We start from the raw sequence: 20,302 nt of genomic DNA, 5'->3' as shown, positions 1-20,302 counted from the left end.
TAACTCGCACTTATCAACAGAGTTCATCTCCCACTTTGTTTCTTTACATGATAGATATTAAAACAACAAGTCTAATGTGTTATCTGTTTAGGAACATTTCACCCGCTCTGTCTGGATCTCTGACTTCTGCTTCCCTGCATGTCGGGTTTCCAACAGTCCAAACATGTGAATGTTTTGGTTAATTAGTTATTGTAAAACTGGCTGGAGGTGTGGATGTAAGTGTGAAAGGCTGGCTGTGTTACTCTGTGATGGGCAGAGTCCAGGGTGCGCCCTGACTCTGGCCTAATGTTAGATGGGATTGGCTCCAAAGCCCATGCTACCCTAATCGGATAACGGGGGGGAAAAAGAGAAAATGGATGCAATGATCTCTCCCGCCGACTCCTGTGTAAACTAGATCAAGCAGCATGTGGGGTCCCACCATGACATTGTTCTTCTGGACACCAGTTTATTCTACTGTTATCATAAGTTTGTCATTATATTAGGATACATTTATAAATATTTTATTATGCCCATTAATGCCCAAAGAGACGGGGGAAAACCCTAAACTACACGAAAGCATCACAAGGGATAATTATTGTAATGTTTAACTTGTGTTTTATTGAAAAAAGGATAAAAAACTGATAATCTGTAACGATATTAAAATATCAGAAAATTTAAAAATCATATTTTTTCAAATTGTGAAAATGTGCAATAGAAATATAATAGAAATACTAAATAATCAATAGCACGTATCTGGGATCTTTTAAAATTAAAGGTGCAAAATGATTTATATGGGAAGGTCTAAAATAAAATCAATGAGGTTAAAAGATGTTACCATAAAATGTAAATGTTAGGGCAGCATGATAATGACTTCATCCATCCACTGAATGCTTCTGTTATTTATTTGTCATGTAAATAGTCAAATCAATAAATATCTCGTCCATTTTTTATTCCAAATATGTCTTTTTATTTAATTTCTTTACTGTAGCTCCGTTTGTTCTATATTTAAATCCAACAGATTTAATGAACACAAACTTCTCGCATGATTTTATCTCCTTAGAAACCGGCCCGGATGTGAAACCTCAGGCCCAATCAGCCCGGTGATCTTTATCCGCACCAACACTTAATAGTTTGAAACAACATCTTTATAGTTTATATGACATGCAGTGCAAACTCCACCCAAATGCTTCATCACGGCCCAACCAGAAGCTATAAAACCAACGCACCCCTTCTGTCGCCCACATCCATCACCTCCATCTGCGTCCCCCCTGTGTGACCCCCTCATCTCTGTGACTGAGGCTCTGTGTGAATTGCGGGCTCCGATAAACACACAACAAAGCAGCATTGTGCTGCAGTTTCCTGGTGTGAAAGGCTTCAGGGGCTGTTTGGGTGGCAAGAGACGCAGGGTGGTCATAGATGGTCAGAGATAAGAGCTGAGAGCTGGATGGTTTAGAGGCGACTCGGGCCAACAGATGGGAGATTGAGACACTTTCAGGCCTGATAGGGCGACCGCGCTGAGATACAGCTGGCACTGGCACTCGGCAGCGTTTTATCCTCGTTCGGTGGAGGCGGGGCCGAGTGCAATGTTTACACGATTAAATTCAGCACTCGAACACGGCAGTTTGGATGCTGTAGATGGTCACATAATTTCATAATAGGAGTACGGAAATGCATTTCAGGAATGATGCCTGAAAGGCTGAGATCAATGCGCGGTATCGGTGAACCAGATTGAGAGAAGTAGAAACATAACGTCGGGGGGGCTTTTTAAAATCTTATTTTGGGGCAAAGTCAAAAAAAGAATTCAGATAGTATCAAAGACCTGAAAGAAGCTCACCCTGAAGTCTAAATGATTTTCAGAGAGGGCCTGAAAAGTTGTGAACCTCTACTGTGCATGTGCACGACAGGCTAAAATGTTCCCCTTGCTTTGTTGTCTTGTTGTGTCTTTATCCATATTTAACATGTGAGAATTCTCCCATAGATTCAGGATTTTTGAGTGCCACATCTTCTCCTTGTATGATTTCCCCAGTAATGCTCTAAGAGGGTCGCCAAGTGGCAAGACTCGCCTCCACAAGGACTAGATAGTCCCTGTGCTTTTATTTTGAAAGGTTACTTGCTGCTAACCTAACATTAAGTTCATAAAATGTAAAAATAATTTGATCATCCATTTGCCATCTTTTGTTTTGAAAACTCGGGGTCATTGCCTTGGGGCAGAGCTGAGAGATGCTGCATGCTCATTGGCTACATGTCATTAGTCACTTGGCAAATAAGATATTTGCTGTTTGACGAATTTAAACTAATTGATTTACATTTGTGCTTTAACCACATTAAAAGCTGTTTTAGCGGCCATTTAAAGTCATTAACTGAGTAGAGAGACACTAAAGTAGTTGCAGCATCTGCATTGAAATCCATCCATGAAGCATGAGTGTTAATGTGGCAGAATACACAGCTGTTACGCTCTGACTTGTGTGGTGGTGTTTGGGGTTTCTTACTTCTCTGTGCCACAGTGTTGCAAAACTACGCAAAGGCAATTTCAGGAGACTGTGCTAGATCTGTCTGAAGCATAGTGCTTTGGATTGATTACTTTATTTGATCATCAATAACTCGTGGTTTCTGGCTCTTTCCTGCTCTCTCAGCAATCTAACCTTTTGTGGGTAATTGCATACAAATGTTTCCTAATGGAGCTGCTTCTGAATATCAAATCCACTTATCAAATATGAATCCTCTGAAGCCCCCCCCCCCCTTTGATAATTAAGTTTAGCTTTCATAATTTGCGAGTAACCAAAGGTCACGTAGTCGGTTCAGATCTGACAACAGAACATTAATGAAGCCTGATGAATGTTGACGACCTGCAGCTCCAACCTGACGACGAGCCGAGCGGCAGCAGAACATCTGAAACGTTTGATATTGATCGTTGCTGAAACAAACTGACTGTTACAGCTGGTGTTTCGCCGCCAACGCACCGGACCTAAACCAGGCCGCTTGATCACAGAAACTATCGTCATCAGAAATTTGGTAAATGCTAAAATCTCAGCGATTCGACACAAATATTCATTGATTTATTGAAGAATAATTTAACTTTATTTAAGACTCCTGCATTTAGGGAGACCTGCACGGAAGCTGCAGGGAGAGCAACCGACGCCTTAGCCAACAAACAACCAACACCTGGGTTTTGTGACACCATGGGCCAGTTTTACGTCTCCTGGACCCCGCTGGCCTAAGGTGCTCTTTCTGTGATCTTATCTCAAGCTAAGCCAAACAGTGAGTGTATTTGTGCTTTTAGGGAGGGTGAAAGTGCATCACCGTAAAGGAAAAGAAACGCATCGATTTATTCCATTTTATTTAGTTTTATTTATGTTGAGCCAATTCAGGCGAAGGCACAGCAGACTCGCCGCCTTCTCCATTTTGCTTCGGAAAGTTCGTTCACCTCTCCGGTTTCAGGTTGGACGCCACCCAGAAATGCTTTTTGGTTGTGAAGCAAAGTTAAATTTGTATGGCATTTTTAAAGAAGAAACACAAAAAGCAGTGAATGCAGCTCTTTTTTACAGGCCAACCACAGCCGAAGGGGAACATGTTTGTTCACACCACTTCCCTTTTGTTATTAAAAGACCTATAACTTTATTGTCAGCTTGACTGATAACGTGACATATTCGTTTGTGTTCAGTTCCATTTTATTTTTATAGCATCATTTCAGGCTGAAGGTTCTGCCTCCTGTTCTACTTTTAGAAACTGTAGAAACCACAGCTAAGCATCCTGAGAGCTTTGTCAGCATCACATGGCACTATGAGATCTTTAACATGTGACCGGTCCTGATTATTTAAGACTTTGTATGTATTTAGATGAATTCTGAACTCTTGCCTGGCTAATATGGGAAATATATAATCTCTTATGTGCCTGTTACTGTTGTCACGGTGGTGTTTTGCATCAGCTGAAGGCTTTTCTGTGAGATTTCAGGCCAACCAGATAAAAGGACTTCATATTTAGCCAGCTCTACCCTGAACGTGATTTTAAAACCAAGTCTAAAATGTCAAACAAGCCATTAAGGTGCAGAAATGTCCTCGCTCTGATGGGGTCGTCCCATCACTCGTCCTCAGTCACAGCCTCCGGTTCTCCAGGGTGATGGATGATCCAGTGAAATCGTAGTCCAGTTAGAGAAACTCTATCTGTGTCCTCTGTCTGCCCAGCTGTCCGTCACACACTCTGAGACACGCGCACACGCGCGCACACACACGCACACACACACTGGTCCATCTGTCGACCTCTCCTCTCTCTGGTCTCCCCCTCAGCTCAGCGGGCTAATTAACTAATGTGCTGATCTTTCACTGCCTCTTTGTGTTTCTGTGTGTGTGTCACGGGGTTAATTGTTGGACTCGGCTTCCTGTACGTCTCCGCTGCCCGGCTGAAAACTTTATTATCCCTCCATTCAGTTTCTGTCTCATTAGAAGCCGTCGTTCACGGCGCTGTGCAGTCGCTGTGTGGAGGATCTGTTTTAGCTCAGTCAGGAGGACCTCTCTTAAATGACACTTTAAAAAAAAAAACTCTTCTTCTTCTTCTCATTTATTAATGAAGCTGCAGAGAGACGCTTGGACCTCCTCAGTCCAACATGTCTCCCCCGTTTGCTGAAACTAATTCACACGTTGACAGTATAATTAACAGGACAGGGCGGCTCGTGATTTGTTTGCTGCTCAGAAAGAGCTCCAGGTTTACTTCACGTTGTCTCTGTTCACGGGACTCGTTTCATTTCTCCCAAATTTTGCAGTGAAATTTAAGCCTCAGTGGATCCACCATCATGCTGCATGTCAGAAATCTACATTTACCACCTGCTGTTAATCTGATCATTATGCTCTCAATTGACCGTTGAGCCCTCATGCATATCCTGGAGTCTTGTAAACTCCTCGAATCGACAATTAGTCACAAATACTCACATCGTTAGCAGGGATGACAACGAGAAGCTCTTTACACCTGAGAGGCTCAAAGCTACATTTCCCCCATTTTTGTCTGAAAACAGCGATTTATTATTTATTTGAAATACGTTAATTACAGCGAGGACGCACTGTGTAAAATATTTGCTTTGTAGAGATTTCCTCTCCTTTGGTCCCACAGGGCAGTCTTATTTCACACATTTTCTATTTAAATATTCCATTGTACAGTGTATATAGTGTGTTTTGTATGTTTGTTTGTTTTTAATTCGTTTTTGTTTCTGTGTTTTTCAAAATTTCACTCATGTGAAGGCAGAGCACCTCTCAGACCTGAAATAAGACAGATTTCCACCCAGTTGTAAAATAATTTGTTCCCGCTTCTTCTGTGGTATTTCTGGGCTCGATTTTAACTGTTTTCTCACTTCTGGGGACTTCCTGCACTCGGCCAATCAGAAGAAAGAGAGCGTTCAGAGAGGCAGGCCTTCAGAGAAAAAAATCATAGACTGTATTTAAAGAATGACTGTAGCCATCTGATGTCACTGCCTGGTTCAAGAAGTTCTGTTGTGACATTTTGAAGCTGTCTGTTTATTGGCTAATGACGTGTCAGGTTTTGACCAATAAGCATATCCTGCTCTGTTCTTCTTTCTGACCCTGATAATGTCAACAATCGAAAATATTGTATATTCAGACTTCAAACTAGTGACTGAATCCGTGACATATCAAGAAAATGTTTACTGAGGTTGCAGAGCAACGCCGTGTCCCTGTAAACTTCTATAGAACCTCAAGTCTTTCTGCAACCAGAGGCGCGCCCCCTGCTGGCTATTAGGAAGAATGCAGCTTTAAAGCTCTTCCACAACAGCTAATGTTTTAATGTACACGGTGGGCCATTTATATGGATACACCGTAATAAAATGGGAATGTTTGATGATATTAAAGTCCTGTTTGTGGCACATTAGTATATGTGAGGGGGCAAACTCCTCAAGATGGGTGGTGACCATGGTGGCCATTTAGAAGTCGGCCATCTTGGATACAACTTTTGTTTTTTCAATAGGAAGAGGGCCACGTGACACATCAAACCTATTGGTAATGTCACAAGAAAAACAATGATGTGCTTGGTTTCAACGTAACTTTATTCTTTCATGAGTTATTTACAAGTTTCTGACCACTTATAAAATGTGTTCAATGTGCTGCCCATTGTGTTGGATTGTCAATACAACCCTCTTCTCCCACTCTTCACACACTGATAGCAACACCGCAGGAGAAATGCCAGCACAGGCATCCAGTATCCGTAGTTTCAGGTACTGCACATCTCGTATCTTCACACCATAGACAATTGCCTTCAGACTTTCAATTGTCTTTGGACTTTAATATCACCAAACATTCCCATTTTGTTACGGTGTATCCATATAAATGGCCCACCCTGTATAGTTAAATGGATTTTTTTTAGACAAAGGATGGAAAAGAGTGTTGCATAAAAGCCCAGAATAAGATAAATACAGTTGTTTTTTTCTTTGAACTGTGAGTCATGCAAAGCTGCTCCGCTGCAGTCACCGGAGTGAAAGTACAGAGCTGAAAATGAGCCGAAGAGCTCCTATTTAAATCACTTCAAAGACATTTTTGAACAGAACAGATGTGTTCTCTGTAGGCCTGCTCACTAATCCTGACTCGAGTTAAAAGTGACTTTTAAAAAAGAGATATTACCAAATCTGACCCGTTGAGACTCCAGTGAGCGTTTCCACTGTTAAACCTTATTCAGATGAATAAAAAGACACTCCAGATGTAACCGAGAAAGCAGAAGAAGAAACCCCTGAAAGCCAGATAAAATAAATCCAGCTCTTTGTTTCCACACGCCGTTTCTCGTATTCTCATATTGATTAATGCGTCTGAGCTGAAAACCAGGAGGCTGATATAAAGCAGTGCTGCAGTTGAGGGTTCAATTCCCACTGGGACACCCACGCTGAGCGCAAATGCTGCAGGCTTTTCAACACAATACTTGCAGCCCCAAACTTGTCCAGCGTTTGGTGTTAATATCGCTGTAGATTAGGATTAAACTGTCGAGGCATTTACGCACGTGTGTGTGTGTGTGTGTGTGTGTGTGTGTGTGTTGATTAGAACTGTCAGTCAGTTGGAGTTGAACTGGCTGCAAGGATAAGAGTGAAGTTTCCATCCAGCTTAGTGTTACTGGAGCTGCTGAGGCTTATGAGAGAGATTCAGTGAGAAGACAGACAGAAACAGATCAATAATTCTATCTGCTTCGATTACACTCCCACACTCTGCTAATCTCTGCACTCGCTATCTGTGTGTGTGTGTGTTTCTGGTAAATAATACTGCCTGTAGGTTTCTAAAGCTCCCTGTCAGGTTAAGGCCGGGATAATTTTGAAGATAATTCTGTTTATTGTTGGTGAAACACCTTGCTTGGCGTTTGAGGTGGCCTTGTGAAGAATAGATGTTCCTGCGGTCATTGCGTGACTCTCATATTTTAGCATTTATCCTCCTGCAGGTGATCCACCTGAGGCTGATCAGACCAGGGATGAGATGCAGATTAGGGATGTGACGTCCTTTCAAGTAGAAGATTACATGGTCAAAATTAAAAAAGGATCCACTTAAATACTATATAAACTTTTATTTTAATCAAGACACTGCTCAGCTAACTCCATTGTCCAGATGGTTAAGTTAATGAAAATTAAAATGACCTTACAAACGTGTTTATTTGGCTTTTCTTGAGTTGGCTTTTTTTGATACGGGACTCTACGCTTTTGAGCCAGCCTTAAGTGATCACCGCAGGAACTGCAGCCGTTCAGTTCAGTGGCAAATCAGTCGCCTCAAAGTACTTTATATTTAATTTAAAGACTCTCCAATATTGGAGAGAAAGCCCCCAAAATCATATGAGGCCTATAAACTATCACTTTGTGACAGTGGGAAAGAAACCTGTACCCAGCTGAGGGGGAAGAGAAAAATGACCTCCTGCATGTTTACCTCAAAGGATTGAGTCGCTTCTGCATTAGTTTCATTATGCTGAGTGCTGCCATGTATCCAAGTTCCTGCTATCTATCTTGTACACGGACCATATACACATTGTTTTTCATGCATTCAGTCACATTGGTGCCTTTAAAAGAAGCTGAATTGTCTGTGAGAAGGACCTGTTTGTAATGGAGCCATTAATGCTCAGAGGTCCATCAGTGAATTGCTACAACGCTAAAGAAAGTTTAAAAACATGAATATTCTGAAGCTGGTTCTGAATGCGTTTTCCTCTTTCTCTCCCTGCAGCCATGCCCCACTGAAGCCGACTCTTCACCAGACCTGCCGCCAGCTCTTCTCTCCTTTTCCTCCTCCCCCCTCTCCTCCTCTGCCCCTTCATCCTTTCCTCTTCGTGTCCACCATGGTCTTCTCCTGTTCCTCTCCTCTGCTCCTCCTCCCTCTCCTCTCCCTTGTCCTCTTTTCCTCCCCTATCCTCTCTGCCCCTGCTGCTCCTCTGCCTCCCTCCGTGCCATCGGGCAGAGTGGTGCACCGGGCCTTTGACACCTCCCTCACCCACCTGACCGTCCACCAGAGTACAGGTGAGGTGTATGTCGGAGCAGTGAACCGAGTGCTGAAGCTGTCAGCTAATCTGACGGAGCTGCGGAGTCACATGACCGGACCTGTGGAGGACAATGCTAGCTGTTACCCTCCACCCAGCGTCAGGTCCTGCGCTCATCGGTTTGTCCCCTCTTGTCTCACTTATTTATTTCTATATATCCTTACATCTGTATGTCTACACCTGTCTCACCTGTCTGCGTTACCTGTCTGCCTCTGTCCTCAGACTGGAGATGTCAGATAATGTGAATAAGCTCTTACTAGTGGATTATATTGGAAACAGACTGGTGGCATGCGGCTCCATCTGGCAGGGCGTCTGTCAGTTCCTCAGGCTGGAGGATCTCTTCAAACTGGGGGAACCGCATCACCGCAAGGAGCACTACCTGTCTGGAGCCCGAGAGGCTGATGGGATGGCAGGTAAGCAAGGCTGAAGAGGGGGTGGAGTTAGAGAGTCCTCGACAGGTAATACAATTTAAGACATTTGGAAGGAATTAGCTTCTGGACAGTGGAAAAGAAGGATGTAGCCACCATGATGTCACCCATTGATTAGTGAAGTCATGCTATGAAGACGTAAGCTGAGCGTTTTTGTCACCGAGGGGTGAAGCTGACTTTAAAACTCCATTTGCTCATTTGATAACCACTTCTGGTCAATCAGCTGTTGTCCAGTGAGCAAACCTTGGATGATAATCTTTTCTGAAATAGCCTGTAATTTGTAAAAAGAACTCCACGTTTTAATTGATGCACCCTAATCTAGTGATTGGTTCAATAAGGTCATCAGGAAAGGGTTCACTAGGGTTACAGATGGCCACAGACTCCCATTACAAATAACACAGGTTTAAGGCAGGTCTGCTTTTTCTTCAGTTTTCTCTCACCCCAACTTGTTGCGACATGGCCCCACCCCTCCATGAGCCTCGTTCTACCGGAGGTTTCTTCCTGTTAAAAGGGAGTTTTTCCTTCCCACTGTCGCCAAAGAGCTTGCTCATAGGGGCTCATATGATTGTTGGGTTTTTCTCTGTATGTGTTATTGTAGGGTCTACCTTACAATATAAAGCGCCTTGAGGCAACTGTTGTTGTGATTTGGCGCTGTGTAAATAAAATTGAATTGAAATTGAACAGTTTTTAGACCCTAAAGCTACGTCTTTTATCCAGTCTGTGATTACAACTAGCTAACACTCACAGCTCCATAAATGATGCTTCACTGATCCATCAATTTGCACAAGAAAAAAAAAACATGGAAACTTCTACCCGAGTCTCTTATAATAGTTTTTAGATAAATCACAAAAGCTAGCCGCTAACCAAGGCTAGCATGAATTCAGCTAACTGCAGAATCGTTTCTAATTTGGTGCTACATTTTATACTACTAGCTGATCTGGTCAACATTTAGCTTCACGTTAACAATATTTCTCCACTAGTGGTTAGAGCAACTAATTGCTGTTTCGAAAGGTTTTCTCAAGGAAGCACATTTTTGTTTTGTTTTTTTTACAGTTAAGTTAGCTAGTAGCTGATGGCTTTGACAGCAGTTACTCTCACTGTGAAACTGTGCCTCTGCTTTTTCCCTGAAGGTTTGTTTTATTGGATTACAGTGATATCAGCAGCTAATGCAACAGAGGGAATCTAATGCATGCTCTTTGTAAACAATATTTTATAGAGTAGCAGTTTTATTTTCATGTTGTCTTGTTGTAAATACTCAATTATAAACATTCGGCAGATTTTGTACTGATGCATTGTCCCAATGTAATCGTTTTAATGCCTAAAATAAAAACAATACGCTCCAATGTTCCCTCTGGACTTCTGTGCAGGCTGGAGAAGCATTTCGACTTGCAGACGTCAATCAAGTGTCAAAATATTTTGCAGGTTTTTATAATGTGCAGTTTTTGCATTGAACAAAAACCTGAATGAAGACTGTCAGGACATAACAGCAGATGACTGACAGCTAGACTTTGCCCACATATTTCTTTGTAAAGCAGATTTTTGGTTCATTCACAAATGCTGGAATATTTTCTCTCCTCGGGTATCAGTGGGGAAAAAGGTGTGAGTGAAATTAGTTAGACCTTTGATTAAAGTACTGGAACAGCCACTGTGGGACACTGCTTGAAAAGAAAGAGCTAATCAGACCCGCCGGAGCTTTTCTGGTGGAAATGGGTCTCACACTGCCTGCTAACACTTGTCCTTTCTTTAGCATCTGATCCAGAGGTTGTTTGTGCGTTGCATTGTTGATAGCTTTGTTGCTGGAGACTGGAGGAGTTCCAGTAAATGTTCTTCAGAATAAAAGTCAATATATTTTTCTGTTACATTACTATTATGAAAAAGCTAAAAGTAGCTGATTAGTTTTAAAGGAAGATGTGTTTATTTTGGCTATCTGCTGATAGAACTGACCTCTGTACAGCATCACAGTAGATTGTAAAGCTGTGAAAATGAGGCCTATGTAAAAAATATATATATATCTGCAAACAGTTCATGCAAAGTGTTTGTAAAACTACAAAATTTGGGACTTTGTCCCGAACATTCTGGAAGGCACAGTATTAATCGCATCCTGCCTATTTGTCCTTCTTCTGCAGGTGTGATTGTTGAAGACCACTGGTTGGATGACCCAAAGAGAAAGATGCTGGAGAAGACCAAGAGCCACTTGTTCATCGGAGCCGCCATCGATGGAAAGTCGGAATATTTCCCCACGCTGTCCAGCAGGAAGCTGGTGGTTGATGAGGAGAGCGTCGATATGTTCTCTCTGGTTTACCAGGATGAGTTCGTCTCCTCGCAGATCAAGATCCCGTCCGACACCCTGTCACTCTACCCTGCCTTCGACATCTACTACGTCTACGGCTTCTCCAGTCGCACGTACGTGTACTTCCTGACGCTGCAGCTGGACACACAGCTGACTCAGATGGATGCCGGAGGAGAGAACTTCTTCACGTCTAAGATTGTGAGGATGTGCTCTGATGACACCGAGTTCTACTCATATGTGGAGTTTCCTCTGGGCTGCACAAAAGATGGCATAGAGTACCGATTGGTCCAGGCCGCCTACAAGCAAAAACCAGGGCGGCGGCTGGCACAAGCGCTCGGCCTTTCTGAAAACGACGACATCCTGTTTGTCGTCTTCTCACAGGTAGGTGACTGTTGATGCCCTCTCTTCTGACTGGATGTTTTCGATCTGAGCTTGAACTTTCTTTCTGAGTTTTTTTTTTTTGTTGAAGGGTGCCTTGCTCAGAGGCCTGTCCAGGACTTAAACCTGCAAATATCTAATTTATTTTTAAATGAATTAATTTCTGTTGTGGATTTTCAGGGTCAGAAGAACCGCTCCAACCCACCAAGAGAGACGGTCCTCTGTCTGTTCACCCTCCATGACATCAACCTGGCCATGAGAGAAAGGATCCGCTCCTGTTACCGTGGAGAGGGAAGGCTCTCGTTACCGTGGTTACTGAACAAAGAGCTGCACTGCATCCACACTGTAAGTTGCACCTTCAGCCCTGAAACTTGACTTGGACTGGGCCTCTAAGGTCTGACGATATTTGGATAAGAACATGTGCTACCTGTTGAAAGGAGAAAAGAAATGTCAGGAACAGAAGCTTTCGGGTTAGCGTTTGAAAACACTTTTAATATATGTCTGCATTAATTAATGACACCACTGGCTACATCGTAAAATATTGGCGATCTTATCCAAGCTCTAAGTAAACACATAAGCTGATGGGCCCCAGATTGACCCGCTGCAGGCAGGAGACTAGTCCTAAAGGTTGTTGTTTGGACTTGCTTTCTACAGGCTTGAGAGATGACCTTGATTTTGCTGCTTAAGGTAACACATGTCTTGGACTTCTTAAACAGCTCTGTAGTATAGGCTAGTCCAATATCAGGATCGGGTGTTTTCCTGCCACATTTTCCCGATTTCTGTTGAAGCCAAAAAATCCAAGTGTAAGAGAAAAGACTGAAATTTTTAATTAGATTGTTAAAAAAATAGTCCTGACCATTTCCTCCTGCATGTTTAGCAGGAAAATAAAGAAAAGGAGAGAAATCTCTTTGCCGTCTTTTGCTTCTTCCTTTGTTTCGGTCTCTTTGTGCAAACTACATCATCTGGCCAGAGTCTGCCCTGAGGCTGCAACACATGCAGTCATGTTTCTGTCACTTCAGAGGACATTACGTTGACTTACGCTGGTTTCCTGGAGACTTACCCCAACCTTAAGTCTTCACACTTACATTTCATTATTGAATTTTTTTGTCCCCACAAGGCACCGAGGTTCACAAACAGTGACAGATTCGTCCCCACACTAAAGATGACTTTGAATATACTTCATTTGCTCAAATGGATAAAAGATGAGAAATAGTGTGAACTTGAAAAAAATACAGGAAAAACAAGCCAAAGCGAACAGAAGGAAGAGCTCTCCCTCCCTCTCAGTGTCTGCAGTGGGGTTATTTCAGGTCGGGGGTAGATGATGTTCTTATTCATGGCGGTAATGGCCTGCAGTGGTAACCATGGCAACCAGGCAGGGAAACCCGCCAGGAGACGAGTTCTGAGCCGGGCCTGGGTTTTGGAAAAGGAGGGGTGGAATGGGGTTGGAGTTGCCCACAGCAACCAAGCAAGCAAGCAACCAAGCAAGCAACCAATCACAGCCAATCAGCCACACGCTGATGAAAGTGATGAAATATAAGTTAATGACCCATGCTACTGTGTGTGTGTGTGTGTGTGTGTGTGTGTGTGTGTGTGTGTGTGTGTGTGTGTGTGTGTGTGTGTGTGTGTGTGTGTGTGTGTGTGTGTGTGTGTGTGTGTGTGTGTGTTTTCAGGGTAAAGTGAAAGGAGAAGGAGGTCAGAGCAGGGCCTTTGTCCCTGCTCTGACCTCCTTCTTTTGTCAAAAACAGCAGGAAGTGTGTGTGTGTGTTTCAATGGGATGTGACATTGGGATGGTCTCAGTTTGTGTGTGTGTGTGTGTGTGTGTGTGTGTGTGTGTGAGTGATTTTATATTTTTGTGTGAGTGCTTTAATCTTGTTTTTCATTAAGTGTCAGCAGCAGGTTTCCTGTTTGCACATCACGTTACAATCTCTGCTCCGTGTGTGCATCTGTGTGTTTGTAGCTTTGAGTAGATGTTTTTGTTTTGTTTTTATGGTTTTTAGTTTGAAGCCCTCATTCTGAGGAAATCTTATCAAGACCTCACACAGATGCAGAGCTCCAAATGACTGTTTGATGGCTCACTCAGTCAACAGTATGCGTAATGACAATGTGGGGTGCGTCAGATGCAGACAGACCAAGGTGTGTGTCGTACCATCGGCACTTTTTCTTCCCACACTGTCTCATTTGAGCTTTTAAATTTTTGAGGACCCTCACAGAGAGCTGAGGAAACGGAAAACATTATAAACTTTGTTTAAACACTATAGTTGCATAGCTTTATGTACCCTGGAAGCAAAACCAGTGAGCTCTAGAAGCTCTTCACATTAAAAAAAAAATCTCATGCCTGATAGCAAAGAGATCAGAAGATTTGATAAGGGGCCATTGGGTAAATTGGACGACTGTGGCTCAGGAGCTGGAGCAGCTCGTCTGCTAATTGGACCATCAGTGGTTCGATTCCTGGCTCCTTCAGCTTGCATATTGAAGAAACCTCGGGCAAGATGCTGAACCCCAAGTTGCCCTGATGCTTCCATCAGAAAGACAAAAACAAAAGGACACATGAATGTGTGTACATGGGTAGTAAAAATGCTTTGAGTGCTCAGATTGAATGGAAATGTACTATCCAAGCACCAGTTCACCTGCTGTGTGGGTTTAAACCTCGGACTCTCATAGTGTGTGGAGTAAATGATAACCCCTGAGCTAACAAAGAATTTAAAAGACTTAAGTTGTCTCTCAGTTCATTTTAAAGTACTCGTGGCAGTAGTGGGACAGGCGCGCCTCTTCGAATAGATGAATAGATACTAGTGTGTGAACTTGATGACTCACCTGACTTCCTCATCCTGTGCATGAACTCCAGTTCCACTATTTCAGTCTGCAGCTGCCAGCGTTAGTCCGGTACCAGCTGCAGCTGATCACTGTGGAGTTAAAGTTTCATTGGCAGATAAACATGCAAACTCCCACCAGAAGAGCCATGCCCGGGTTTTAACCCAGGACTCTGTTGTTGTGAGGCAACATTGCTAATCGCTGAACCACCCCCCTGCCTCTACAGTCGATCACTTGTTATCTTAGAAAGTAAATAAATCTTAAAGTATGCTTATGCATTCCTCGCAAGCAAAGTAAATGTGCAGGAAACAAACCCGAGACCTCAGAGGTAGTACTGCTCAGCTTTCAAGGCCTGCAGGCTTTAAGGTGAGCAACCAGGCATACACTAGGGCAGACCTTCCCAAAGTGTGGGGCCCGCCCCTAGGGGGGGCGCAGAGCCATTGCAGGGGGCGCAGCATGAAAAGGGAAAAACAAAAACAAAAACAAAAACAACGCTTGGACACTGCTAGCACGGGGGTCCACACAAACGCAAAGCAGGAGATGAAGCATCGCTGAATATGTTTCCAAACCAACTTCATTCTAAGACAAAGACTAGAAAATATGGTGAAGCACATCTGCCCTTTGGTTTCACCTGCGCAAGTGCCGAGGTAGGTCTCCCTGCAGTACATACAAAAATGTATTGATAATACATACAAATACATACATACAAAAATGTATTGATAATACATACAAATACATACATACAAAAATGTATTGATAGCAATGTTGAATATTATTACACAGGAAAAAAACAACTACATGTAAAATAATCACACCGTGAGCCTCTGCCTTTGTAAATGGAGGGACAGTAACTGCGTGTGTATTCAATTCAATTCAATTTTATTTATAAAGCGCCAAATCACAACGTGTGTATGTAAGCTGTAAAAACTGAAGATAGTCAGAGTAACAGTAACAGTATTTTGTCTCTATCTGCCATTCTGCAATTCATCTCATGTAAACAATAATGTGCGCACAGCGTGACGTGAAAAAAGGCACATACCTTTGACGTTGCGTGACGAACTCTGTATTCCTCGTCCACACGTAAACGCAAAAAAGGAGTTTTACAAAATCTCAGTTTTCGGTGATTCAAAACGCCGTTTACGTGTGAACAAAACAGCTGTGTTTTCAAAAATACCCGTGTAGGTGTGGACATAGCGTAAAAGAGTTAGTAGTTTATTTTCTTACTACCTGTAATTTATTGCAGATTACTTGTATTTGCTTAATTGTTTACTAAATGTTTGAGGTGTGAAATAAACCGCAATGGAGCAAAATATGGGTGTGTGTGGTTGGAGGATGTGTTAGTGCGTGCGTGTGTGTGTGCGCGCGCGAGGGGGAGGGGCGCGAACATTTTTTCTTGTAAAACAAAGGGGGGGCTAGCAAAAAAAGTTTGGGAACCACTGCACTAGGGCGTGAACTTGTCCAGGGACCATTTAATATCTCACTTAATAAAACTGAAGAGACTCAAACTGTCTTCTATGTTACACAAAGAGTTGGCTGAAGTATTTGGACAGTTAAATATACCGTTTACATGGCGTGTGGTCCGTCCTGGCTAATTAATAAGTGAGTTGATTTGAAAATAAATGTTGTTGTTTCTTTATTAACCAGTTGAGTATCTCTGCTTTGAGCATTTGAGCCTTTTAAAGACTTTAGACTTCTGATTTGTCCTGTGTCGGCATCACACAGGTTTCAGCTGAAAACATTAAATGTTGAATAGAAGCCAGACATCTTTTAAGTGAATCAACACTTAGCTGACAGGTCACACGACACAAGATGTTTGATAGTCAGATGTTGCTGTGTGAAAGTGAATTTGAGCTGAAAGTCATCTTTGAAGAAGGATGATTTGGACAAACTGAGAGCTGAAGGTGTCACGAGGGATTTATGATGGCGAGGGAAACTTTTTATCTAATCCAAACAACCTGAAACCATTCTGACTGCTATTCCCAGGAGTGAACCTTTAAGATGTAAAAGGTATTTATCTCTATTTTTTGATGTGCAAAAATGGAGATAAACTTGCCAGTGGAGTGTTGGCTCGAACATTTGGGTTTCAGACTTTCCACCCTGTACGGTCGCTGTGATGCATCAAGGCCTTAACCCGCTAATGACAGGGTGTTAGCTACCCTCTGAGTGTATGTGGACCCTGTAATAACTCGTCTCCTCCCTGTTCCATACACTCTGCCCTGTGGGCAACATACAGAAGCATGAAGCACTTTGGCTCTACAGCCCTTTGTCCTCCACCATGCACCCCACGTTTGCTCATTTTTTACTTGCTTTTCCTTACATTTGTATTTAAAGTTTCATGTAATCTATCAGTGTGTTAAAGTTTAATAAAAACACGATGTTTGTTTGTTAACCTGATAATATCCACCTGGAGGACAGCGACTGGGTTTGGTTTCATCCCTTATATGTAGACGTTTGAGGTGCCTGGTATAATCTAATGGAAATCGTATAACCGAGTGTTAGAGACTTTATTTGAAAGCTAACATCTATTTTCTGGAGCTGTGCTTGTTAAGTATGAGGCTAAAATGCAACCTAACCCTAAGTAGGTGATTCACTCATCATGGATCTCTCTGTCACTGATTGGTTTTAGAGCACTCTGTCTCTACTACCCTGTCATATGTCAATCAGTGCACTCATCGGTAGCTTGAGACCTGTCCACTCTGCATGACAAGCACTTATTTTGCATTATCGTTAAATGTCGTCATCCATCAGAGAGCACAAGAGAGAGAGCTCTGAAAGGATGTTTGCATGCCTACAAATGTTTGTGACCATGCACACTCTGCAGCAAGTACACATGAACCTTTTTAGACGCATGTCCAAGAAGTATAACAGGAATGATTACTTGGCCGTGATGTCTTCAGCTGTCCACGTCCGTGTCTGCAGCAGAGTGTAATTGGCTCTTAACCCTACATCTAAAGCTTGATTTAGAATTCTTCGTGTAGAGCCTACGATGCAGTCTGTGCGAGTGGCTGTAGGCAGCGTGTACTTGTGTACAGTTTGTCTATGTTGCTCTGCAGTTTCACCATCAAAGCACCAACAGGCAGGTGGAATTTCTCTCCGCAAGTTGATCTTTTCCCTTCCAGTCAATGCAAAACCTGGTAGCAGACGAAGTAGATGGAAATGCAGTGCTGAACAGGCCGCGTTGAAGTGATGCACAGTTCCATTTCTGCGGAGGTGCACAGATACCTGAGCGTAGATTACAGCAGAGGGTCTCAAAGGGGTCATGTGACATAACTATGACACAGATTTAACGCAGAAGCATAAATGCACTGTGTTTCTCCTGCGGTGTTCAGAGGTGAAGTTAATGGTTGATAACATTGAGCGGTTTAACGGCGACAATGGTTTTTGTTTTGATCAAGCAGTCAAACTGATAGGTTTGTAGCTTGAACCTATTCGCTGGAACGTTGAAGACAATATAATTACACAGCAAAGCAAGACACGAAGTAGGCAAAGTTCTTCATGTTTCTCGTGCACGGGAGAGAACCGGACAAACGCCGTTCCTTCGCTTGACCGCAGTTGCTCTCGTCCGCTCCCCCGTAACACTGCTCTTTTATTGAGGTTACATGAATATACATAGGTTCATTAACATATGACGTCTACATACAAACAAAGAGTACCTTGCCTGTGCGTCACCGCTCTCACAATCAGAGGCAATTACTTTTACACAGCGCACAAAAACACTGTGACGTCAGACACATTCACACTCACTTTTTTCATCTGCGTAAATAAATCATTTGGCCAATGGCATGTGCCATGGTGATCCATAAATATGATCACAAGTTTATTTCATTATTTTCAACCCAACAAAACAAATAAACAAAAACATGATGCTGATGCTATGAACACTCTACACACACGAGTCAAGATGCAGAAAAACTGCTCACGGAAACTCCAGTTATCACAGTTATCATAGTTCTGTTTCCTTCTCTTTGATGAGTTCTCAGCCAGCTCCTGATCTGATAATGTGTAGCTTGCTCATCAGCTCAGAAGAGACCACAACGCAACCTCACACAGTGGTTGCGTGCTTTGCCGCACACAGTGGCAAAGACTTACACTTTCATATTAAATTCAGCGTCTCCATCATGTACTTTTAGATGTTTCATACAGGGTTCAGCATATTAGTTGTTTTCACAGGTGTGCTCTATATCTCAGCAATGGCTCATAATAAGACGACAGTCTTTCACACAGGTCAAGTGCCTCTATGCACATCATTAGTTTAAATATTTACCTATATCACTTCAGCTCATATGTCATTGTACTGAATTTGAGCAACCCTAAGCTTAATGCAGATTACTTTTAGCAATTGGTTAAATTAATGGTCTGAAGCACAGGCTGTTGTTGATCAGGGCAATCTAAAGAATCATCTAAACATTTTGTTTCAGCAAGGGGTGGGGGAAAGCCATTCACCAGAGCATATCTTAACTGCTGCTGATGTGGGCTGGCCTTCCCCACACGCTCTTCAGGGCTGCTGTGTTTTCTGAAAACTTCTAACATTTTCCAGCAAGCAGTTTACACTCAAAATTATTTTTTCTTTTTGGCCAATATTCTAAATACTTTATGCTGCCGAGAGCGAATTCCATCATACACTTCTCTTCACCCTCTGACGCACTCTTGGTTGCTTTGGGAACCCATGATAACAACAACAGCTGGCGTCACAGACCACGTGTTCTACTCCACGCTCACTCACACAAACACCACGAACACAACAACAACAACAAATATCCTCACTCACAACCAACAAAAATTAGGCCTATTGTCTCAACGCAGTCTCACACAGTGGCTGCGTGCTTTGCCGCACACAGTGGCAAAGACTTACAACGCAATGATCACGCGCTTTATCGCACACAGTGATAAAGAATTTCAACGCAACCTCACACAGTGGTTGCGTGCTTTGCCGCACACAGTGGCAAAGACTTAAACTTACTTGGTGTTGCTTAGCGTGTAATATCAGCCTCGAATCCCGCCGATCGTCATTCATCGAGGACAGAAAACAGACAGCTAATCCACTGGCCCGATGACAAATTCTCACGTCTCGGGACTTTACTACAGGAACTTCCTGGCTGACGTCTGTCTTTCAGCGTGTCTCTTCTCCCCTCGGTGAATGTCGACTCCAGGGATCCACCTCGAAGAACCAATTAATGATAGGTTTGTAGCTTGAACCTATTCGCTGGAACGTTGAAGACAATATAATTACACAGCAAAGCAAGACACGAAGTAGGCAAAGTTCTTCATGTTTCTCGTGCACGGGAGAGAACCGGACAAACGCCGTTCCTTCGCTTGACCCCAGTTGCTCTCGTCCGCTCCCCCGTAACACTGCTCTTTTATTGAGGTTACGTGAATATGCATAGGTTCATTAACATATGACGTCTACATACAAACAAAGAGTACCTTGCCTGTGTGTGTGTGTGTGTGTGTGTGGGACCCCATAAATGACTTCCCTAAACCTGCTGGTCTGGAAGTCCAACAGTTCATCTAAACAAAAGGCACTTAGCCTAAAACAGATAAAGATACGTTTATCCTACCATAAAACAATAAGAGAAGGTACGACCTCTCCCGTGCTCCCAGAGTGCTCTGGAATGCACAAAAAGTTTGCAGACTGGTAGAGGTTTGATCCTTAATAATCTCCAATTATAAAACTCTAAGCATATATAAGTAGATATTTCTAAGCATAAATGACAATCAACAATACAAAACCTAACACAAACTTTGAAATAAAAAGAAGCTGTGCTTTCTAAAGCAGCGGTCCCCAACCCCCGGGCCACGAGTCGTTTGGTACTGGGCCGCGAGAGTTGAGGCTCGGGCGTGAAATTCATGGTTTTCAGGGTTTTTCTCTGGGTCTTTTCCCGTGTTGTAGTTTTGTGTTATTTTGAAAGAAATATTTACAGGT

General features: G+C 42.8%; 1 protein-coding gene across 1 annotated transcript in view; it reads left to right on the top strand.

Moving 5' to 3' along the window:
- Positions 1–20,302, top strand: part of plxna3 (plexin A3) — a 148,953-nt gene that overhangs the window by 23,794 nt on the left and 104,857 nt on the right. The window contains exons 2-5 of the mRNA XM_084917251.1: positions 8,163–8,591; positions 8,695–8,885; positions 11,027–11,571; positions 11,749–11,913. Coding sequence (XP_084773377.1) covers positions 8,275–8,591; positions 8,695–8,885; positions 11,027–11,571; positions 11,749–11,913 — 1,218 coding nt within the window. The 5' untranslated portion in view covers positions 8,163–8,274. The remainder of the gene's footprint in view (positions 1–8,162; positions 8,592–8,694; positions 8,886–11,026; positions 11,572–11,748; positions 11,914–20,302) is intronic.

Source organism: Perissodus microlepis, chromosome 20 (assembly GCF_051167445.1).
Source record: "Perissodus microlepis isolate ML-2025 ecotype Zambia chromosome 20, ASM5116744v1, whole genome shotgun sequence".
Lineage (NCBI taxonomy): Eukaryota > Metazoa > Chordata > Actinopteri > Cichliformes > Cichlidae > Perissodus > Perissodus microlepis.
The sequence above is the reverse complement of the archived record's forward strand: the minus strand, read 5'-3'. Positions and strand labels throughout refer to the sequence as shown.